The 18,723-nt window shown below is 47.8% G+C and overlaps 1 protein-coding gene across 2 annotated transcripts in view; it reads left to right on the forward strand.

Moving 5' to 3' along the window:
• Srrm4 (serine/arginine repetitive matrix 4) overlaps window positions 1-18,723 on the forward strand; it is a 159,922-nt gene that overhangs the window by 122,214 nt on the left and 18,985 nt on the right. For both annotated transcript variants that reach the window (XR_015634130.1, NM_001346306.1), the window contains exons 5-8: window positions 1,394-1,420; window positions 2,881-2,931; window positions 6,005-6,097; window positions 9,268-9,424. Coding sequence is in view for 1 of the 2 variants with exons in the window: in NM_001346306.1 (NP_001333235.1) it covers window positions 1,394-1,420; window positions 2,881-2,931; window positions 6,005-6,097; window positions 9,268-9,424 (328 nt within the window). In the remaining variant the exon portion in view is untranslated. The remainder of the gene's footprint in view (window positions 1-1,393; window positions 1,421-2,880; window positions 2,932-6,004; window positions 6,098-9,267; window positions 9,425-18,723) is intronic.

Raw genomic sequence — 18,723 nt, forward strand, 5'->3', positions numbered from 1 at the left:
TCTTCAAAATGGCACCAAGTAAGAGTTTTCTCAGTCCAGGGGTTTGGCCACATCTCACCCTGTGTTGCTGGAATGTTCTCAAACTCGCTACATCCACCACCCATCCATCCATAGTCTCCAGCTAAGCTGAGATCGTGGGTGATTGGTGGCATGTGGTTAATTTAGAGTCATAAGTCATTCCCACCACAGAGCCTGATGCCAAGGCAAGGACATGCCCATGAGCATAGGCAGACAAAGGCTTGTCTCCCACCTGTACTGAGCAGCTGGTGCCAGTGTTGGGGACTTTCCCACACCTGGATCCTGAAAGCCAGGTGGCTTCTCACTCAAGGCCTATAATCCAACCACTTATGAGGCCTAGGCAAGAAGGTCACAAGTTCAAGGCCAGCCTGGTCAATTTAGTGAGGCTCTGGAGAGAGAGAGAAGAGTGGGGAGAAATGAGAATGAAGACTCTGAAGCTTACCCTAAAGTCCCCTTTTGGGTGCCCCTCTCCCCAGCCATCTCCTCTGAGTCTGTGTACATAAAATGTTTAGTTAATGACAGTTGATGATTTTGGAGGTGGTAGCAAGCATAGGAGACACGTTGTAGAGCCTTCCCTTCCCTTAATAGCAGAGTGTGAGACCTTTGTAAACACTTCACTTTCACCTCGATTTACACTCAAGATTCTGAGCCCCAGACAACAAAAGAGTGAGCAAAATTCAGCTGCCTATCTCAGATCGTTTTTCGGCCACTGGGTCAGTGGTGACTAAAGAGATCTGCACCCCACTGAGGATGAACCGCTGGACTTAGAACCTGCTGCAAACTGCCATGGGAAGGGCAGTAGAAGAGGAGTGTGGGGGAGGGAGAAACACACAGGTGACCAGACAATGAGTTTTGAAACTCACTGCCCTCCATAGTTGCCACAGAATAAACAGAATGAGGTTATACGGATGCACAGCAGGAGGAGGGGGAGGAGGAGCAGGAGGAGGGATGGGGGAGGGAGAGGGGGAAGTGGAGGAGGAGAGGGAGAGGAGCAGGGGGAGGAAGACTAGAATGAGGAAGAGGGGGAAATCTACAATTAAGGGACAGATGGGAGGACTAGGGAGTGCTCCACACTTTCCCATGCCCTCCTGGTCCAACCTCATCCTGGAGTAGCTGGCTGGCAATTTTTATGAGCATTGATCAGAAGGCTCAGTATGTAAGGCAGCGTTTCCCAGGGGGGCTTCATGTCCTTCAAAATCTGGTGGGAGGGGGGTTTAGTGGTGAGGAGTACTAAGTCCCACAGACCCCCTAGCACTAAAGCGTCATCCCAGAAGAGATACCCACTCACCTGTGTTTATTCTTTCCTCCTGCCACTCCGCCATCCTCCCTCCCCCTTCCTTCTGTCTCTCCTCCTCCTCTCTTTCCCTTGAACCAGGTCTTTCTCCAAGAAAAGGAGACACAGGTAAGAGTCTTGCTGCTTCTGGTTGTGTGCTCAGCCTTCTACTCCTGTGGGCTCTGGGCAGCTGCTGGGGTGGGCTCCCAGCTTCTATCCCTGTGTTCCCATCTGGCTTCATGGGCCTCAGTTCCCTTCGCAATGAGAGCCCATGTTGATCTTCCAGGCCATTTATAGCCAGCTTGGAACTTCCACGGGGTTCTGTATGTACCAAGTGCTACCCAGACATTGGAAGTCAAGACATTGGACACAAGCCTCATTATCCATCATAACTTCCTTACATTTGGACAAGGAAGAGAGGGACATGTCAGTAGCCACATGAGGCTGTCACCTACAGAGACTAACACAGAATGGGCCCTGCATTTAGCTCCTCCCACGACCCATCTCAACCTTGAGCCGTGGGCACTCTTATAGTTCCCATTTGGCAGATGGAGAAACTGAGACTAAGACCAAAGAGGCCAGGACCACAGCCAAAATTCAAAGCCAAATCTGTCAGGCAGAGGTATACAGGCAACAGTGGCTTCTTCAGTAACAATAGCCACATCCAAAGTAGTTTGGAGACAGCAAAGCCCCCATGTGTTAATGAATGAGTAAACAGTTATTAACAACGTCCCTGGTTGCCAGTAAGTACTAACCAGTCAGCCACACAGCCTGTGTAGCTTCCTCCTTCTGTAGTTGAGGCAAGTGATCAAGTCACTTGTCTGATGTCATGTGAGCAGCAGAGGCGGGGACTCGAATTTGGTGCAGTACCACTAGCTGAAATTAATGCACACATCCCCCTTCCAGGACCTCAGCAGACAGTAGTGGGGTCTGGTGAACATGGGAAGGCAGTCTGGCCTGAGCTCAGCAGACTCACTTTCTCAGGGTTCTGCTGGTTTATCACTGGGACCCTGGCTTGTCTCATTTTGTCCACACCCTGGGGCCTCTGGTACTTGAGCATTCAAGGATGGAGTGTTTCATAATCTACCGAACCCCATCTGCCTTTGTCTACCTCTGTGGCATTCTATCCCCTCGTAACCTGATTAACCAGCAGTTGCAGGAGACCACCGTCTGGGCCTCATCCCAGCTCGGCTGTGTGATCCTGTCCAAGTGTCTCAGGCCATCAGAGGTTTAAATTCCACACCTCTAAATGGGCTATTGCAAACCATGCCTCCACCTATAGGTGGTGGGAACAATAGAGTGAGATGGCTCACCACCGAGTGTTTGGCACGAAGCCTGATGTGTACTAAGGCTTGTCAGGTGCTGCTGCTGTGACCCTCATGACCGTCCCTGTGATTAACCTACCACAGTGAACTCGGCGTCCTCTGGCACTCTGTTCTCAGCACAGGGGCATGAGCCAGGAACCCTGGCCTAACTCACTTTTGTAAAGATGCTGGCATTTGAACAACCTGCCTGTGTTTAATCTTGAACTGTGCTTGGCGCTCTGGTTTGTTTTTTATCTTTCAACTGACTGGCTGTTTCTCATTTAGTTCCTGCAGCCCTAAAAGCAAAAGACGGGAAGAGAAGAGGCACAAAAAACAGTGAGTACCCAGGCACCCTAGAAGCACACTGTGCAGTTTGAGGAAGTGGAGGCCTGTTCTCTCCTCAGCTGGACTGCTTGCCACATGATAAACAGGGACAGGGAAGGAAGAGATGGTGGCTGAGAGGGAGGAAGGAAGAAACAGAGGAAGAAGAGGGAGAGGGCTTTATGTTCACTTGAAAGTAATGATTGGGGCATGCATGGATAGACAGACTGCATAGGATATGTGGGCCTGTGTGTGTGTGTGTGCTTGTGTGCTTGGGATGCACAGTGTATGTGCTTATGTCTGGAGTGCTGATCATTATATGTAACAGGTGTGTGTGCCATGTATGTAGCCTGTATAAACATAGTTTACACATCATTAACAAATGTCTATACATTTTTACGCCATGCAAACTTCTGTGCACCTGGTATGCACAGTGCATGTAACACGGTGCATATGTGCATGGGATCTAGCTGTGCGCACATGAATGCATCTGTGTGCCTGTGTGTGTAAGCATGATGTGCGTGTGAGCATCTACATCTACACCTATACTCTGACTGCTGGCTTACATACTCTGGCTTACAGTACAATGCTCCCCGTGAGTCCCGAGTCCCAGGCCCAGCTGCTTCACCGTTTATAGCTGGCAGTTGAAATTCAAATCAGCCAGCGATGCCTGTGGAGTTCCGCTCCCCATCAAATTAAAAGTAAATTTGGTTACACCCTGTAAACGTTAGTGCAATGTGTTTTCCAATCAACTAATATTTTATCTCCCGCCAAGAAGCATCTAAAGAGAGGATCAAAAAGGACAGAATGAAAGGAGACCAGCTTCTGAGGAGGGAGGAGAGGAGGCAGGGCACAGAGAGAGGGCGCACTCAGTGTGGCTGCCTCAAAGGCTCTCTTCATTCAAGGTCATCACAGAGGAGGACATTTCAGTCAGTACCACAGAAACATGGACCATGCTCCAGAAGGAAAGAGGAGAGACTCCAGTAAGACCAGGGAAGAACCTCCCCATTGGCCAATTCGTTAAAATGAAGCCATCAAGAGAAACATTAAATGCATGACTCCCCCCACCATCCCCTGAAATAGGTCCTAGTATCATCCCACTATGAGGATGAAGAACAGTCACTGGAGCCGGTGACCCGAGTGTGTTTTAACTGTAGTGTTTGGCCCTGGGATCATCACTCTTGGCACATACCACATGTTCTCAGGTCCCAGGAACCCTGGGCTGGACAACCTCAAGAACACTGGGAGGAATAATGGTGGCATTGAGGTTGTCACCCTCTCCAGTGATAAGCTAGAGGATCTCCAGTATTGGATAGTGGTTCATCATCAAAAAGCTGGACAAAGCACACGAGGCAAACCAGAGAGTAAGAATCCCAGGGCCTTCCAGGAAGCAATGGGTTGTTCTTACCAAGCTGACCAAGAGTTGGCTTCCTTTTTTCCCACTTACCTTAGGGAGGCCCTGGCACATAGCAGTGGCCCCTGGGGGATGGCATGGGAGAGTAGTGAGGAATGAAAGCTTGGGACAAGGTGAGGTCACTGCGGGAGAAATGGGGCTTGATGGTGAGGGTAGCTTCCCGCAGGAGATCCTAGGGTCCATGCTAGAATCATAGTTTCAACTCTTGCAGACTGGAATGGTAGGCTGCATGCTAGAAACATAGTTTCAACTCTCTGGAATCAGTTTCTTCACAGAGCATGGGGCTAGAGAGAGGGGTCACGTTCATCCATTGTAAAAAGAAAAAGGGGGGGTGTTGTTCATACTGCCTGAGCCTGACGTATACTTTGCATACAGGTGACCTGAGGTGGTTGCCATCTTCCTCCCAAAGGTCTCTTGAGCCAGAAAACTAGCCGAGTTACACAGCCATTGTTGCTTGAATCTAGCAGAGCGTGTTAAATGGCTAAGCCAGATGGAGAGCCAGGCAGGACCAGCTTTTGCAGGAGTTAGGGGTTCAAGACCAGAGTCTGGATAGAGCGAGCATAAAGGCAGGTTTTTAAGCAGGGAAATGATGTGGCCTGATAGTTGTAGCTGAAGCATCCAGTGCCTTTGCTGAGATAAACAAGCAGATTCCTAAGCCACCAACATAGCACGTGCCCTTCATTTTGGGCTGTTATAATTGTTTTGTAGAGAGGGTCTTACTACGTAGCACAGGCAAACCTTGAACTGTATAGTTCTAGGCAGCCTCTAACTCATGGTGATCCCCCTGCCTCAGCTCTCAGCTTTCCAAGTACTGAGATTCAGGTGTGAGCTACCACACCTGATTTCCTTGTTCATCCTCAGGCAGACTCCCAGGGACCCATCCTTGAGAGTGGTTGAAGTAAGCCATGGCGAGCCTGCTGGTGGGGTGGTAACTGTGGATGCCAATGGTGGCAGCCTGTGTTGATGGGCTCCTGACTCCATGCTAAGGGCCTGGAGTTCACCTGCTGGATCGAAGGTCACAAGCTGGCAACTTGAAAGACCCAACACACCTTGCAGAAGTGTTTTGTGTGCATGGAAGGTTGTCTTTTTGTTTTAAAGGAACATCTCTGGAAGATGGGGATATTTTACATTTAAGAGTCTACACTTGTTTCTCCATGTGCTTGAAACATCTGAGGGGCCATCAGGCAGGCAGAAGGCTGGAAGCTCAACAGACCCTCTTGCTATAGCCCAGGCCACAGATCAGTATTTTGCTAGAACCTGGCTAGCCTTTAGAATGGGGGGGGGGGATGCAGATCCAGACCCTGAGAAGAGGCAGGGGAGACTTAAGAATGACCTCCTGCCTGGGACCAGGACAGCTTCTAGCACAAGGACAAGTTCCCTTTTAATCATCATCCACATTCTCCAAAAAGCCCCCTTTCTGTCCCCCTGTTCTCAGTGCAGTTGGGCAGAGACACCCCCACCACCCTAACCTCTGTCCCCTCCCCCACCCGGACTGTAACAGGCATCACTTTGAACTTGACATAGAGCATTGGGGTGAGTGGCAGGTGGCATGAAGGAGTACAAAGTGACTGAGGGATTGTGTATTACAAGATGGAAATTTTCTCTCTCTCTCTCTCTCTCTCTCTCTCTCTCTCTCTCTCTCTCTCTCTCCCCCCCTCCCTTTCCCACCCCAAGATCTCGAAGCCGGAAGTCTCACCGACATAGACATCACCGATGCCCCTCAAGGTCCCAGAGCTCAGAACTGCGCTCCCCCAGCTGCGAGAGCAGGTAACCTCTTTGTCCCTGATCCTTATCCACCAGCCCTGAGGATGCTTGATGCAGCTTCTGTCCTACATTGAGTAGCTCCTAACGCTAACCCTAACCTAAAACCTAACCCTAAACTAAACCTAGCCCTAGCCCTAGCCCTAAGCCCTAAGCCCTAACCCTAACCCTAACCCTAACCCTAACCCTAACCCTAACCTTAACCCTAATCTTAATCCCTAAATCAGCCATCTCACTCTCAGGCCAGGGATGCTCCTGCTTCCAATAAGCAACAACAAGCAGAAAGGGCACAATAGTAGCCCCCTCCCCCCAACACAGTCTTGCTAAGTGCCTATAGTGAGGCTGACTCACAGGGCCCTTGCTACAGTCCCTTGAGGTCATTGTGAAATGAAAAAAACCAAGGCAATGGGATCTAAAGAACTCACTACTTACTAGCTGAGTGATACAGCTAGGGCTCAGAACAGAGAAGCTGAGCCACCTAGGAAAGGACACACAATACCAAGTGCCAGGTTCCCACACCCTTCCAAGTCAGTTTTGTCCTGACTCTGATTTCTATAGAGACATCTGTGCTGACGTGCCACCCGTCCTGGTTTGAGAATGGTGGGAGTGCAGTGCTCTTGTGGTGAGGAAAAGAGAGAGGTTTTGTGGATGGGAACGTCTGGAACTGTTGGTGTGTAGCAGGGTGATCAAAGCCAGCGCCTAACATAGGGGGCTTTTCTCTTTTTTTGAGGGCTCATCCGTAATACCTGGGGATAGTAACATCTCTGGTAGGGCTTACCTACCAGTGGAAGCAGGGTGGCTGGACAGAAAAGAGAAGGGGGTACAGGGAGGATGAGGAAGAGAAGGTGAGATAGAAGAGGGGAGGAAGAGAAATGCTCATCTTTCTGCCAGGCTCTGGGCTAATTTCAAGCCCTTTCTCTGTGGTGCCCCGTGATACTGTGACTGTAACATGACTTTCTATATTGTCTGCACTTTGTGGTCACCTCAGAATTATTTTTTTAAAAAATTCCAAGTGCTAGAGTCTCACTCTCCTGTCACCCCAGCCAGGTAGAGAGACTGCAAAATTTCCTGGACAATATGAGAACAGAGCACGTGTGAGAGACGCTGCCACCGAGGCCCTAGCATGTCCCCTCCTAAGCAGACCTCTGTGTTTCTGCTGGGTCCCAGCTACAAATGGGACCACCAGCTGAAGCCACATGGTACTCCGATTGACCATGACACAGACAAGACCCTGTGACATGCGTGGTCCAAGTATTGGGAACTTATTTTTAATAAATACACTCCCAGGCGCATTGATTCTAGCTAGCACAAGTGGAGGCTGCTTCCTCAGTGATCAGACTTAGCCTCTGTCTAGTCACCTCTTGTTCTAGGCTATCTCAATGCCTCACCCTGACAGCATCCAACCAGAAGCAATGCCTCTGTCACTTTGCTCTCCCCTGTACTGCCTGCCACTCACCCCAATGCTCTATGACAAGTCACAACGACACCTGTTACAGTCAGGGGCCCAGCTTTGTGTGACTGAACAGAGCCTCTGCCTCTTCCCTTGGGTCAACCAGCTCTCAGAGAATTATGCAGGGTCCCAGAAGGTTGTCTGTCAGAGAAATGGCTGGCACCACACAGCCCTGTGTCTCCTGCTATCTTGTGTTCATCTGAGCCTCCTAACGCCTCTTCTGCTGAATGACCTTCAGAAGGCCGGAGAGCAAGCCAAGAGCTGGTTGTGAGGGTCGTATACTCAGGAGAATGGTCTGGAAGATTCCAAGCAGAGAGATAGTCCAGAACAAGAATCAGAGAAGACAGTGCTTTACAGGTGAAAAATCCTGCCCAGTTTTGGAGACTTTTAGCCCCTGTGACCTCACCTCTGAAATTTAGCTCCCTTGGCTGTAAAACAAGAAAGTAGCACCCATCCCATCTGTGTCTTCAGGATGCAGAGAGTAATGTGAGGGGTTTTCAGGTGACTATAAATTCATATGGTGTGGTTTTGTATTTACAACTGTAATTCAGAGAGTCCTCTTGTGGATGTTTTAAGGGGTCAGATGCACCTCTGGTCTCCACAGCAAGCAAGACAAGTAGATCTTGCTTACACAGGTGTCTCTGTCATTTTTATCGAGCACATTTCCCTCAATATTGTGGGTGATGCTCAATAGAATAGTTCCATTTCACAAATGGTCAAGTCACATACACAAAGATGCACGGTATGCATGGAAACATAGTCAGGTCCAAACATACAGAATCAAAAGCATATGTGGGACATTAAACCAGATCAAACAAGGGACCTCTTTGTCTTCACAGCTATACCCATAAATATTTGTAAAATGAACAAACAAGAGAATTACTGAATATACAGGAAGGGGATGGATGGATGGATGGTAAATTAATGAATAGTGAAATAAACAGATAAATGACTAGATGATGGATGATGAATGATAGGTATATGGATGAATCATTGGAAGAGATAGATGATGGATGGGTGATTGGTGGGCAAGTGTATGGAGGGATAGACAAATGGAATGGTAAGTAGATTGAGGAATGGATAGATGAATGATGGATGGGTGGATGGGTGGATGGATGGGTGAATGGATGGGTGGATAGATGATGGATGGATGGGTGGATGGATGGGTGGATAGATGATGGATGGATGGGTGGATGGATGGGTGGATAGATGATGGATGGGTGGATGGATGGGTGGATGATGGATGGGTAGATAGGTGGATGGATAGGTTGATAGATGGATGATGGATGGATGGATGATGGATGAATGGGTGGATGGACAGGTTGATGGATGGATAATGGATGGATGGGTGGATGGATGATAGATGGATGGATGGATGGGTGGATGGATGGGTGGATGGATGGGTGGATGGACAGATTGATCGATGGATGATGGATGGATGATAGATAGATGAAGGATAGGTGGATGGATGGTAGATGGATGGGTGGTGGGTCAGTGGGTGGCTGTATGGATGATTAGGTAGATGAGTGGGTGAGTAATGAAGGGAAGATGAATGTGCATACACACAGCCCAGCACACAGGCATTCTTACATACACAGACATATCCAGGGACAAAATCATGCAGAAAAATAACTCTGACACTCTCAGATGACATGTTGATTGCCCAACCATCTTTCCACTATGCTCACGTCAAAACACCCTCAGGTATCTTTTTCTTGATACCCAGGCACCGAGGTCGGTCTCCTGAGGAAGGGCGGAAATCCCGCCGAACACATTCCCGACGCTGCTCCAAGAACCACTGCAAGGTCAGCCCAGAGGCCCGGTCCAGCCACCTGCCCAGCCAGCCCCTCCAGAGGCTCGGCTTCCTGTCAGCCAGGGGTGTAGTAAGTATTGCGCACAGCCTTGCCATGGCTCCTGTGGGAGGTGGAGGTCCAAGTTCAGGGCAGTGTGTGATACTTTTAATTCAGTTTCGGGTAAAATTCCCCACTGGCTCCAGATCTCGTTATTGGCTCACCAAATGGTCATTCGCCAGCCTTCGGTAGCACTTGGCTTGGGAACTCGGGAGGCAAAGGAAGGAAAACTAATATACCTAGATTTGTATTACAGGGTGGGTGTTGAAATACAGATACTGGCCTCTGGGTGACATGTGTAAGATGCACACAGGTTTCTTAGGGTCAAGCAGGAGAAAGGGGCCTTTGATATTGGAAAGACACTATGGCTTTTATTTACAGTCTATATTTCTCATGCCAGCTGGCTGGCAGCTATCGATTGACAGCTGGAATCTGATTTTTCCTGGTAGCGTGAGCTCGCAGCACTTGACCTGCATCTCCTTGTGGGTTCACACACAGAACCTCAGGTGTTGAGAGTTAAGCTGCTATCACTCATCCCTCCCACAGTTGGGGCAGAAATGTCAAAATTTAGAGAGGTTAAGAACAAGGCCACAGAGTGAGACAATGCTGAATCCAACTTAGTGAGCCAGCAATGAATAAAAGCATAAAACCCTCATCCCTCAGGTCAACAAGAAGTAATTGGTGTGACTGCAAACTCTTTGGTGTAGGATGGATCTGAATTTAAGACCCGGCTTCACCCTAGCTATGTGGATTTGGGTGAGCTGTATCACCTCAGTTTTCTCACTGGATAAACTGATTCTACTTGAGGTGGTTAGAACTATTCGGTGAGAAGCATGTGAGAAGGCCTTTGGTGGACTCTAATGGGACATAGAAACACACAGGTTGAGAGCCAGCACAAGATTGTAACCAACAGCCCTGAAGGTGTCTGTCTTCCAGATCTATGAGAACGTGGATGTACAAGGAGTTGCTCCCCTTAAAAAGGGTGAGGTAGAATCAAGGAGGAGTTCAGGATTGCTTGTGGAAAGGTCAATCTTAGGAGTTGATAATAAGCAACACCATGGCCTAGTGGATACAATAGGTATTTGCAGTGCATTCTGGGAAACTTCTTCACATCAAAGTACCTTGTGTTACTGGGTCTAATTTTATTTAATCTTCTGTATGGATGTCAGTACTCTGCCTAAGTACCTCCTTTCAAGATGTCTGTGATTACTGAGAACATGCAAGTGTCAAGGCCCCCGCCCCACACACATGCACTAGCATTCTCTCATCTCTAAATGCCCTAAATCTCATGTGCTGCAAAGACTACAGGGGCCAAGTTTTGAGTCTTTACTAATCAACTAACCCACCACAAGCCTTAGATTTCTCAGCAGGGAAATGGGTGTGATTATTTCACTTATAGAAAAATTATAAGTAAACTTGAATGATGAGCAATGAGAGACAGAGCAATTTTTCCAAGTATGCTATGACTCCTGAGTCTCCCAGGTACTCGTGCCTATGGTAGTTTACCTAGTAGCCCCAAATGACCTTAGCTACAATGTACCAGTGGCAAAACCTAACATATTTTCTCACCTATCTGAAATGGTTTCCTAAGAAGCTTATATGTGTGAAGATGCTGCCTAAAACTGCATCTATCTTTTCTCACTTACCAGTGATGTTACCAGACTGGCACTTGACAGTTCTTTTCTAGAACACAGGCTCTTGGTGGCTGCTTCAGGAACCCCAGATTCTTCAATGTGCCCCAGTGCCTCCATGTAGCCCAGGAGCCTTCTTATTCCCCAGGAGTTCAACCTCTGTCAGAAGAACTTAAAGTTTCATTTTCACATGCAAGGAAGAGGCCTTAAGAGCTCATCACTTTTCCAACAACTTGGTTATGAAGGACAAAAATGGAGAAACTTAAGAGAGTAATGATGGCTTTGGCAAGGTGGGGTTATTAAAAAACAAAACCGGGCATTATGATTGTGCGAACACACACGCACACACACACACACACACACACACACACACATACACACACACACATACACACACACATGTCCACACATATATACCGTGTCTTCTTCAAAAGGCAATCATTTAGCCCAGTGCTTGGTTTAGGAACAAAACTTGGATAACATTCTAGATTCCTGCTGTGGAACCTTGAGGTAGTCACATTACCTCTCTGTGTCTCTGTTTCCTCAAATTCTGAAAAACAAGACAACTAGTGAGACCTAGTTCATAAGCTTGTCATGGGGTCATCGTGACTAGCTGTACATAAACATTTTAGAAGGCAATTGGTTAGAGGCAAATGCTATACAATGCTTGTTGGTGCTGCCAACAACATCATGGGCACAGCCGCAAGGGAGGTAGAGGCAATAGCAGAGGTCACAGTAATAACAAAAGTATACTTCCAAGTAACTTTTTTGAGTAAGCCAATGGGTAAACTGGAACAAGAGTCATGATCCTGATTCCTACAGGATTACCTTTCCATCATAAATACTGGTTAGCTCCAAGATGGCTGCACTCACCCCATTTGAGGTTGTCTGGCTCCTGAAAGCATTAAATATACTCCAAATTCTGATTCCACATTACCTCTGTGCTTGGCCCTTTTGTTTTCTCCATTACAAAGGCAGAAATGCGAGAAGATTCCAAGTACATCACAGGTTTCTCAAGAGTTCTAGCCCCAAGATCTTTCTCCATTAGATAGAACAGCAGGGCCATTTGCAAGGAGTCACCCAGCAACCATTTCCTCAAGTCTCCATGTTTACTGAGGATCTATAAAGGGTTAGGCTCAGTTTTTGCTCTGGACATCTGATGAACAAGAAAGAAAGTCTGTACCTGATAAGAGAAAACACAGATGAGGTGACAAGAGGAAAGGGACAAGCATGACAAAGGATGGACGCTGAGATGAGGCAGAAGGTTGACTGACAGGAAAATGCATCAGGATTAGTGCAGATAAAGAATGAAAGCTCAGAAAACTATGAACAGGATTTAGCCAGTGAGAAGGAAAACTGAAGTTCTATAAGCTCTGAGAGCCTCTTTTGCCCCAGCCCCAATGTTTCATGCCTAGAGCCAAGAGCAGGAGCATTGAAGGAAATTCCTTGCATATATGCCTGTGCAAATGAAGGCCCTGACTCCGAACTGGACCCTGGTTGGTTAAAGGTGACCAGTGGCTCTCTTGCTTCGTCACTGAGCATCTCAGAGACCCAGCAGTCAGTTTAATTAGAGCAAGATCATGGCTGTAGCCACCATTCCTTCCTGTGCTTGTTAAAACAGTCAAATGATTGCACACGGATTGGTAAATAGCTTATTTTTGCGGCCTCATCCCATCCCCAGCCAGCCAATTATCCTTCCCCTGACACTTTCTCTACACTCCCCTGACACTACAATAGAATAGCTAATCCCTTTCGGTGTCAAGTCTGCCTTCTAATGGGGTATACTTAACCACTCAAGCAGTTAGTGACTGTTCAGAGTATCACGCTCAGCAGTGGTGGGAGCAAGCACACTATGTCGTGGAGGTGCTACACTTCTGTCTTGATGCCTGAGAGGGATTTATGATAAGATGATATTTGAGCTGGGCACTGAAGGATGGGTGGGACTCATCGATTTTAAATGACTCACATAGAGAAGGAAATGGAATATCGTTAAGTGGTAGGCACCCCACATAATTTGCATAATTACCCCTCCCCCATTCCTTAAAGGTGTGTACCATTATCATCCCCATTTGGCAGATGGAGAAAGTGAGGCTCTGGGAACAGAATGTCCTAGGAAGGTAACACAACTGGGAGGGAAGAGAGACAGCAGAGACCAAATGCTATACTGATGTCAGCAGAGGGTAGACAGGTCATTGGTGGTGCTGGTGGCCCCAGGGGCTTAGCAGAGACCTTTCTATTTCTGTTGTGGGGACATTCTCCATCAAGCCTCTCATAACTGTGGAGGGGATCTAGAAAGAGGATTGAATCAGAACCAAGGAGAAGGTCAAGCCACCCCTTCCCTCCTCCTTGTACTGTAATCAGGGCCAAAGGCCATTTGTGGGCCACATGCTACACAGATGCCAGCAGATGGAGGGAAAGTGTGAAGTCTGCCCAAGACCATTTCAGGTGCATTGTAAAGTGAGGAAGACCAAATAGTGTCTGTGATGGCTGACACGAGTCACTGCCCCATGTTTTCTTTAGAGCAGGCACAGCACGTGCTCTATAGAATGAGGATGCTGTGGCCCAGAGTGACAAGAGGCAGCTCCTCGTGGTGGAGACTCAGATTTGAAGCCAGGGAGCCTGAGCGGGAGAGCTGTGTGCTTACCCATGTGAATATCATCACCTATACCTTGGGATAATTATCTTAACCTAGTTACATGGCTGGTATGATGATGCTGTGAGTCAAGGTATCTATTCACTTAGGAAAATATGCATTAAGGTCAGGAGAGGCAGCTCCATCGGGTACCCCAAACCTAGGTTTGGATCCCCGGCACCTTCCTAAAAGCCAAGCACAATGGTGTGTACCTATGACCCCAGAGCAGGTGGAGGAGGAAGAGACGATAGGGTCACTGGGGCCTCTTGCCAGACAGTCTAGCTAACCTGCTGACCTCCAGGCTCATTGAGAGACTCCGTCTCAAAAATAAAATTAATCAATTAACTAATAAGGTGGAGATTGATGATTAAGGAAAATACCTGATGTTGACTTCTGGCCTCCACACACATGAGCATGAGCATGTACACAAATATATAAATAGCAATGACAAAACAAAAACAACTATGCAGCCCTACCACTCGCCAGGCATCTGTTATATGAAAACTCATGTCAACGCTTAGAATCTGACATCACACACATGGTGACCGCTAACATGATTTATTACCACAGAAGCTTTTTAATGACTCATTCCTAATAAACCCAGCAATGACCTCAGAATCCACCAGTGCCCCTGACAGCAACCTTTAGGGAGAGAGTGGATAGAAACGTGCCCTTCGCTCTGTAGAAAGGGAAACCTTAGCACCCAAGTTCTTCACTGCATTGGAGAGGAGACACAGTCCAGAACAGGGAGGTGACACTGGGGGACTCTGGGTTGTGAAGTGACACAGCACAGTCTTTTCTGCGTAAGGAAAGAAGCACCCATTTTCTTTTTTCTTCTTCTTATCAGCCAAGAGACATTTTGCCAGCAGAAGAGGCAGAGAGAAATACATTACCTTGGAGAATAAGATAAAATGCATCTTTAGACTGAATGAAATTTACCTGGATGCAAAATTCACTTATTGAGCTTACTTTTTTCCTTCCAACCTGGGCTGGGAGTTGGGGGTTGGGAGGGATATCCAGCAAAGTTTATATGGAGGATTTGGGAAGCCGGTAGACAGGGAGACTTTGGGTGAGGCTTCTGAAAAAGGGGGAGCTGGGAGTGGGTCATTCCTTTCAGAGTCCTCCTGACAGAGAAGGGGCAAGGAGGCCAGCTACCTCCCCCTGCCCAGTGTCAGATGCACTGCATGGCCTAGAGGTACCTCAGTCCTAAGAACTCTGTCTTCTCTCCATCCTCCGAAAATCAATCTCTTCCCACCAACCCTCCTCCTCCTCTCCTCCCCTGCTTCCCAGATGAGCCTCATCAGGTCACCGAGTCCATTCTTTTGCTGTCTTCCTAATTAGTGTCAAAGAAAGAGGAATGTCACCCAGGAAGATGGCCCCGCTGTCTTAGAGAAACAAAGGGATTGGTTTCTTAAGGAACGAACAGGACCCTCTAGCTGCATGCTCTGCCTTGTGGCATGTGAGATTTCCCGGCTCCCCGTATGGCAGAGTAGCAAGAAGAAATTTATAGCTGACGCTCTCCATGGGGCCATTTGAAGCCCCGTAAATGGGACTTGTTCAGTTTAATTGAAATTCTCTTCTTGATTGTATTTTTGTAACCTATTAGACCGAGCTGCCTCTTGATTTCGGAATTCAGCCGAAATTAAATTTTGAAGTGTAAGTGAGAGGTTGCCTTTCCCCCCTCTCCATTCTTGATTAAATAATGATTCGAAACAAAAACAATAAATAACCGTGCCGGCTCCCCTGGAGGGCTGAGGTATTCCCAGAGAAACTCTGGGGAGCTGGAGCTCCCCAGTGAGGGGATTTAATTAATTATTAGAAAACCCCCAAGTGTTAACATTGAGTGTGTTAAGAAGCATGGAGATGAAGCCCACTTGTGACTCCTAAGCTGAAAGGAAGAAAAGAATTTTGAGGGTTTATGTCTTCGGGACTGATGGAAGGATAAAGGAGAGATATTTGTCAGCCTCTCCCTGCAGCAGCCGCAAATTCACTAAAAGCAGTTACCCCAAATGATGTTAATGAGTATAGACTGTGGAGATGGCTCAGTTGGTAAAGTGCCTGCCACACAGGCGTGAAGTCGCAGGTTTGATACCCAGTACCCGCGTGAAAAGCTGGGTGCTACAGTGCCTTCCTGTGACCCCAGTCCTGAGGAAGTAGCCACAAGAGAATCCCTGGGGCTTCCTAGTCAGTCAGTGGAACTGAACTGATGCTCTAGTGAGAGACCCTGCCTCCAAACTAAGGTGGGAAGTGATTGAGGAAGACTCCCAATGTTGACCTCTACGTTCTAGCAGCATGTACATATGCACGAATAGTAACGATAAGTGAGTAGCTGGGGTTACCTCGTATGACCCAGAGTCACAGTGGAGTCTGATTGTGGCTTTGGTGCCTCTGTCTCCTGGTCCCTTTGATTGGCAACAGTCCAACAAGGATTTAAAGGGTTGAGATAGGAAAGATACACATTACATTTCCTAGCTCCAAAAGGAGACAGAGCAAGTGTGCTTGTCCATCTTTCTTCCGAGGCCTTGGGACTTTTAGAGCAGAAGATCTCAAATATCTCAAGGGCCCCACCGCCACTATATGTGAATAGTGAGGACCCTAAGGGCCCAAAACAATGCTTCCATTGCTCTGAAGCTGAGCATTTCGGGAGAATATAGGCCCAGATCTAATTGCCCAATAAAAACCAGAAGTAGGGGGCTGGAGAGATGGCTTAGTGGTTAAGAGCACTGACTGCTCTTCCAGAGGTCCTGAGTTCAATTCCCAGCAACCACATGGTGGCTCACAACCATCTGTAATGGGATCTGACGTCCTCTTCTGGTGCGTCTGCAGACAGCTACAGTGTACTCATATTTAATAATAAATAAATAAATCTTAAAAAACCAGAAGAGGGGTTGTCGTGTGAACCCCTTCTGCTCAGGATACAATGGAAGACCATTCACATTCATTTTCAAACACGCTAAATAGGCTAAAGAAAGCCTAGCTTGTCACAGTGCAAGTTGGCTTGCCCGGTCTCCATGACCAACTTGATATATTGAAGCAAAACACTTTTTACACTGTGCCCTCCCCCCCCCATTCTCCTAATTCAGGGCACACAGCTGACTCGCAGCTTCCAAATGGTATCCTCTGGTTGCCAAGGCCCACTTTGCCTGCCTGTGTGGCAGTCTGAACACAGAAAGGGATTAGTGTCCCTTAAGGACAGTCTTTCCCATGAGTATCCCATAAGTCCTTAGCCCACCCTCTCTTGGGTTAATGTTGTCTGTGATATATATTCCACCCAAATTCCCAAAGTCCTCCTTGGCATTGGGCTCTACTGCCCACTGTGTATTGACAGTATACCTTTTACAAGCCCCTGCTCATCTGGTTCCCTTTCCCTCTTCTCTACAAGTTTTTCTTTCATCATCTCTCAAAACAAACCATTAGCTCTCAAATTCTTCCCTCAGTTGCTGGGGTTCCGGGTTAGATAAGACTGTCTTACTTGGTAATTGACCAACTCTTGGGCTCAAGGGTTTTTGGGTTTTTTTTGGTTGGTTGTTTGGTTGTTTGGTTATTGGTTTTGCTTTATTTCTGCAATTTGCCACAGATCAGCTTGTATGAAGACAGAACAGGAAGAATTAAGGTTGAGGTGGAGGACGAGGTGAGAGCATCCCAAAGAAGAGAACACTAGATGGCCATTATTCCTGGATAGCATGAATCTGTGAGAGATGCGAGCCATTGTTTAGCCAGCTATGCATGATCAGAGAGTCACTGTGCACATAAACATCCCTACCGGATGAAGAGCTCATCAAAGATGGGTTTTAAGGGGGCGGTCAACTCAACCGTGTGTCAACAATGCCAAACGAGGAGCCATCCAGCCGTGATAATGTTGAGCAGGGAGTGCTTGTATCGTGCGTGCCGTGGCGGGATATCTAGTTATGGGGATGTTCAGAGATGAGAGGACAAAGGCCAGAAGACCGACACCTCCATTGCCACTCATGACAACGTGCAGTCTCCCAGCTCCACCCCCTCCCACCCCAGTGCTAGCCTTGCCTTTCACTGCTCCCACTGCGACTCCAGCCCTCCTCTAGAGTGAACTGAACACTCTGAAAAGATGGAGTCTGGGGCTGGTGGGGGAGGGGAGGGTCTTAAAGGGCACAGATGTCTCCAATGACAGGTTTATTAACGTATTCCTCCTACCTGAAATAGTACAGTCTACCAAGACCTATAGGCATAAAACAGAACAGTGTCCCTGTGAACCATAGAAATGTCTTCAGATGACCCCTTTCTCCTCGCCAGTGTGTCCTCTAATAGGACAAATATGTGTGTGTGGGGGGGATGCCAAATGGGGGCATTTGACGATGCAGTCAATGTCATATGAAGCAAATGAGACGCGAGACCCCACTAAACCTCCATTCGCTGAGCCCTCAATAGTGACGCGAACTGGCCTGCTTTACGTCCGGAGACCAGGATACACGGTTTCTGACTTGTGTGGCTCAAAGAGATGACTTTAAATTTTCCCTTAGCCCGAGGGACTTAGCCAAAAATGGAAGCCAGCAACTGTTTGTGTACAAGTTTCCAGGCTTGGCTGACCTTTCAAAGTAACAGAGCAAGTAAAAGACTGAGAAGGGCCACGGTAGCTTGTCTCCCAAGGGAGGCTCTGTCTGTCTCAAAATCCTCACTGGAGAGCTGGAGCGGATGCTGTCAGGAATGCGCAGGTGAGCCTCCGCGCTTCTCCTGCAGCCCAGGGCCAGGGAGGAATCAGGGGGAGAGAAACACCCAGGGGAAACCCCTTTTCTGCCATGGTCCAGACTTAATCCTTGGTCCCTCCAGGTTCTCTGTGGCTTAACACATGCAGCTTTACATTGACTTCAAAACCCCTGGAATTTTATGGAGCTGTTTTCATTATGATAGGAATCGACTCTCTAAAGTTGCTAACTATCCGAGCAGATTTCACCATCTCCTGGTCACACAGGCACCGCTACCAAAGACCAAGCCCCTGAGGCTCCCAAGGAACCATGGAGGACCTTAGGTTGTTTAGCATCTTTTGCTGAACAACTACCCGGAAGCAGGCACTAGAGGATTCTGCTAAGGCACCG

Source organism: Rattus norvegicus, chromosome 12, assembly GCF_021556685.1.
Source record: "Rattus norvegicus strain SHRSP/BbbUtx chromosome 12, alternate assembly SHRSP_T2T, whole genome shotgun sequence".
Classification (NCBI taxonomy): domain Eukaryota; kingdom Metazoa; phylum Chordata; class Mammalia; order Rodentia; family Muridae; genus Rattus; species Rattus norvegicus.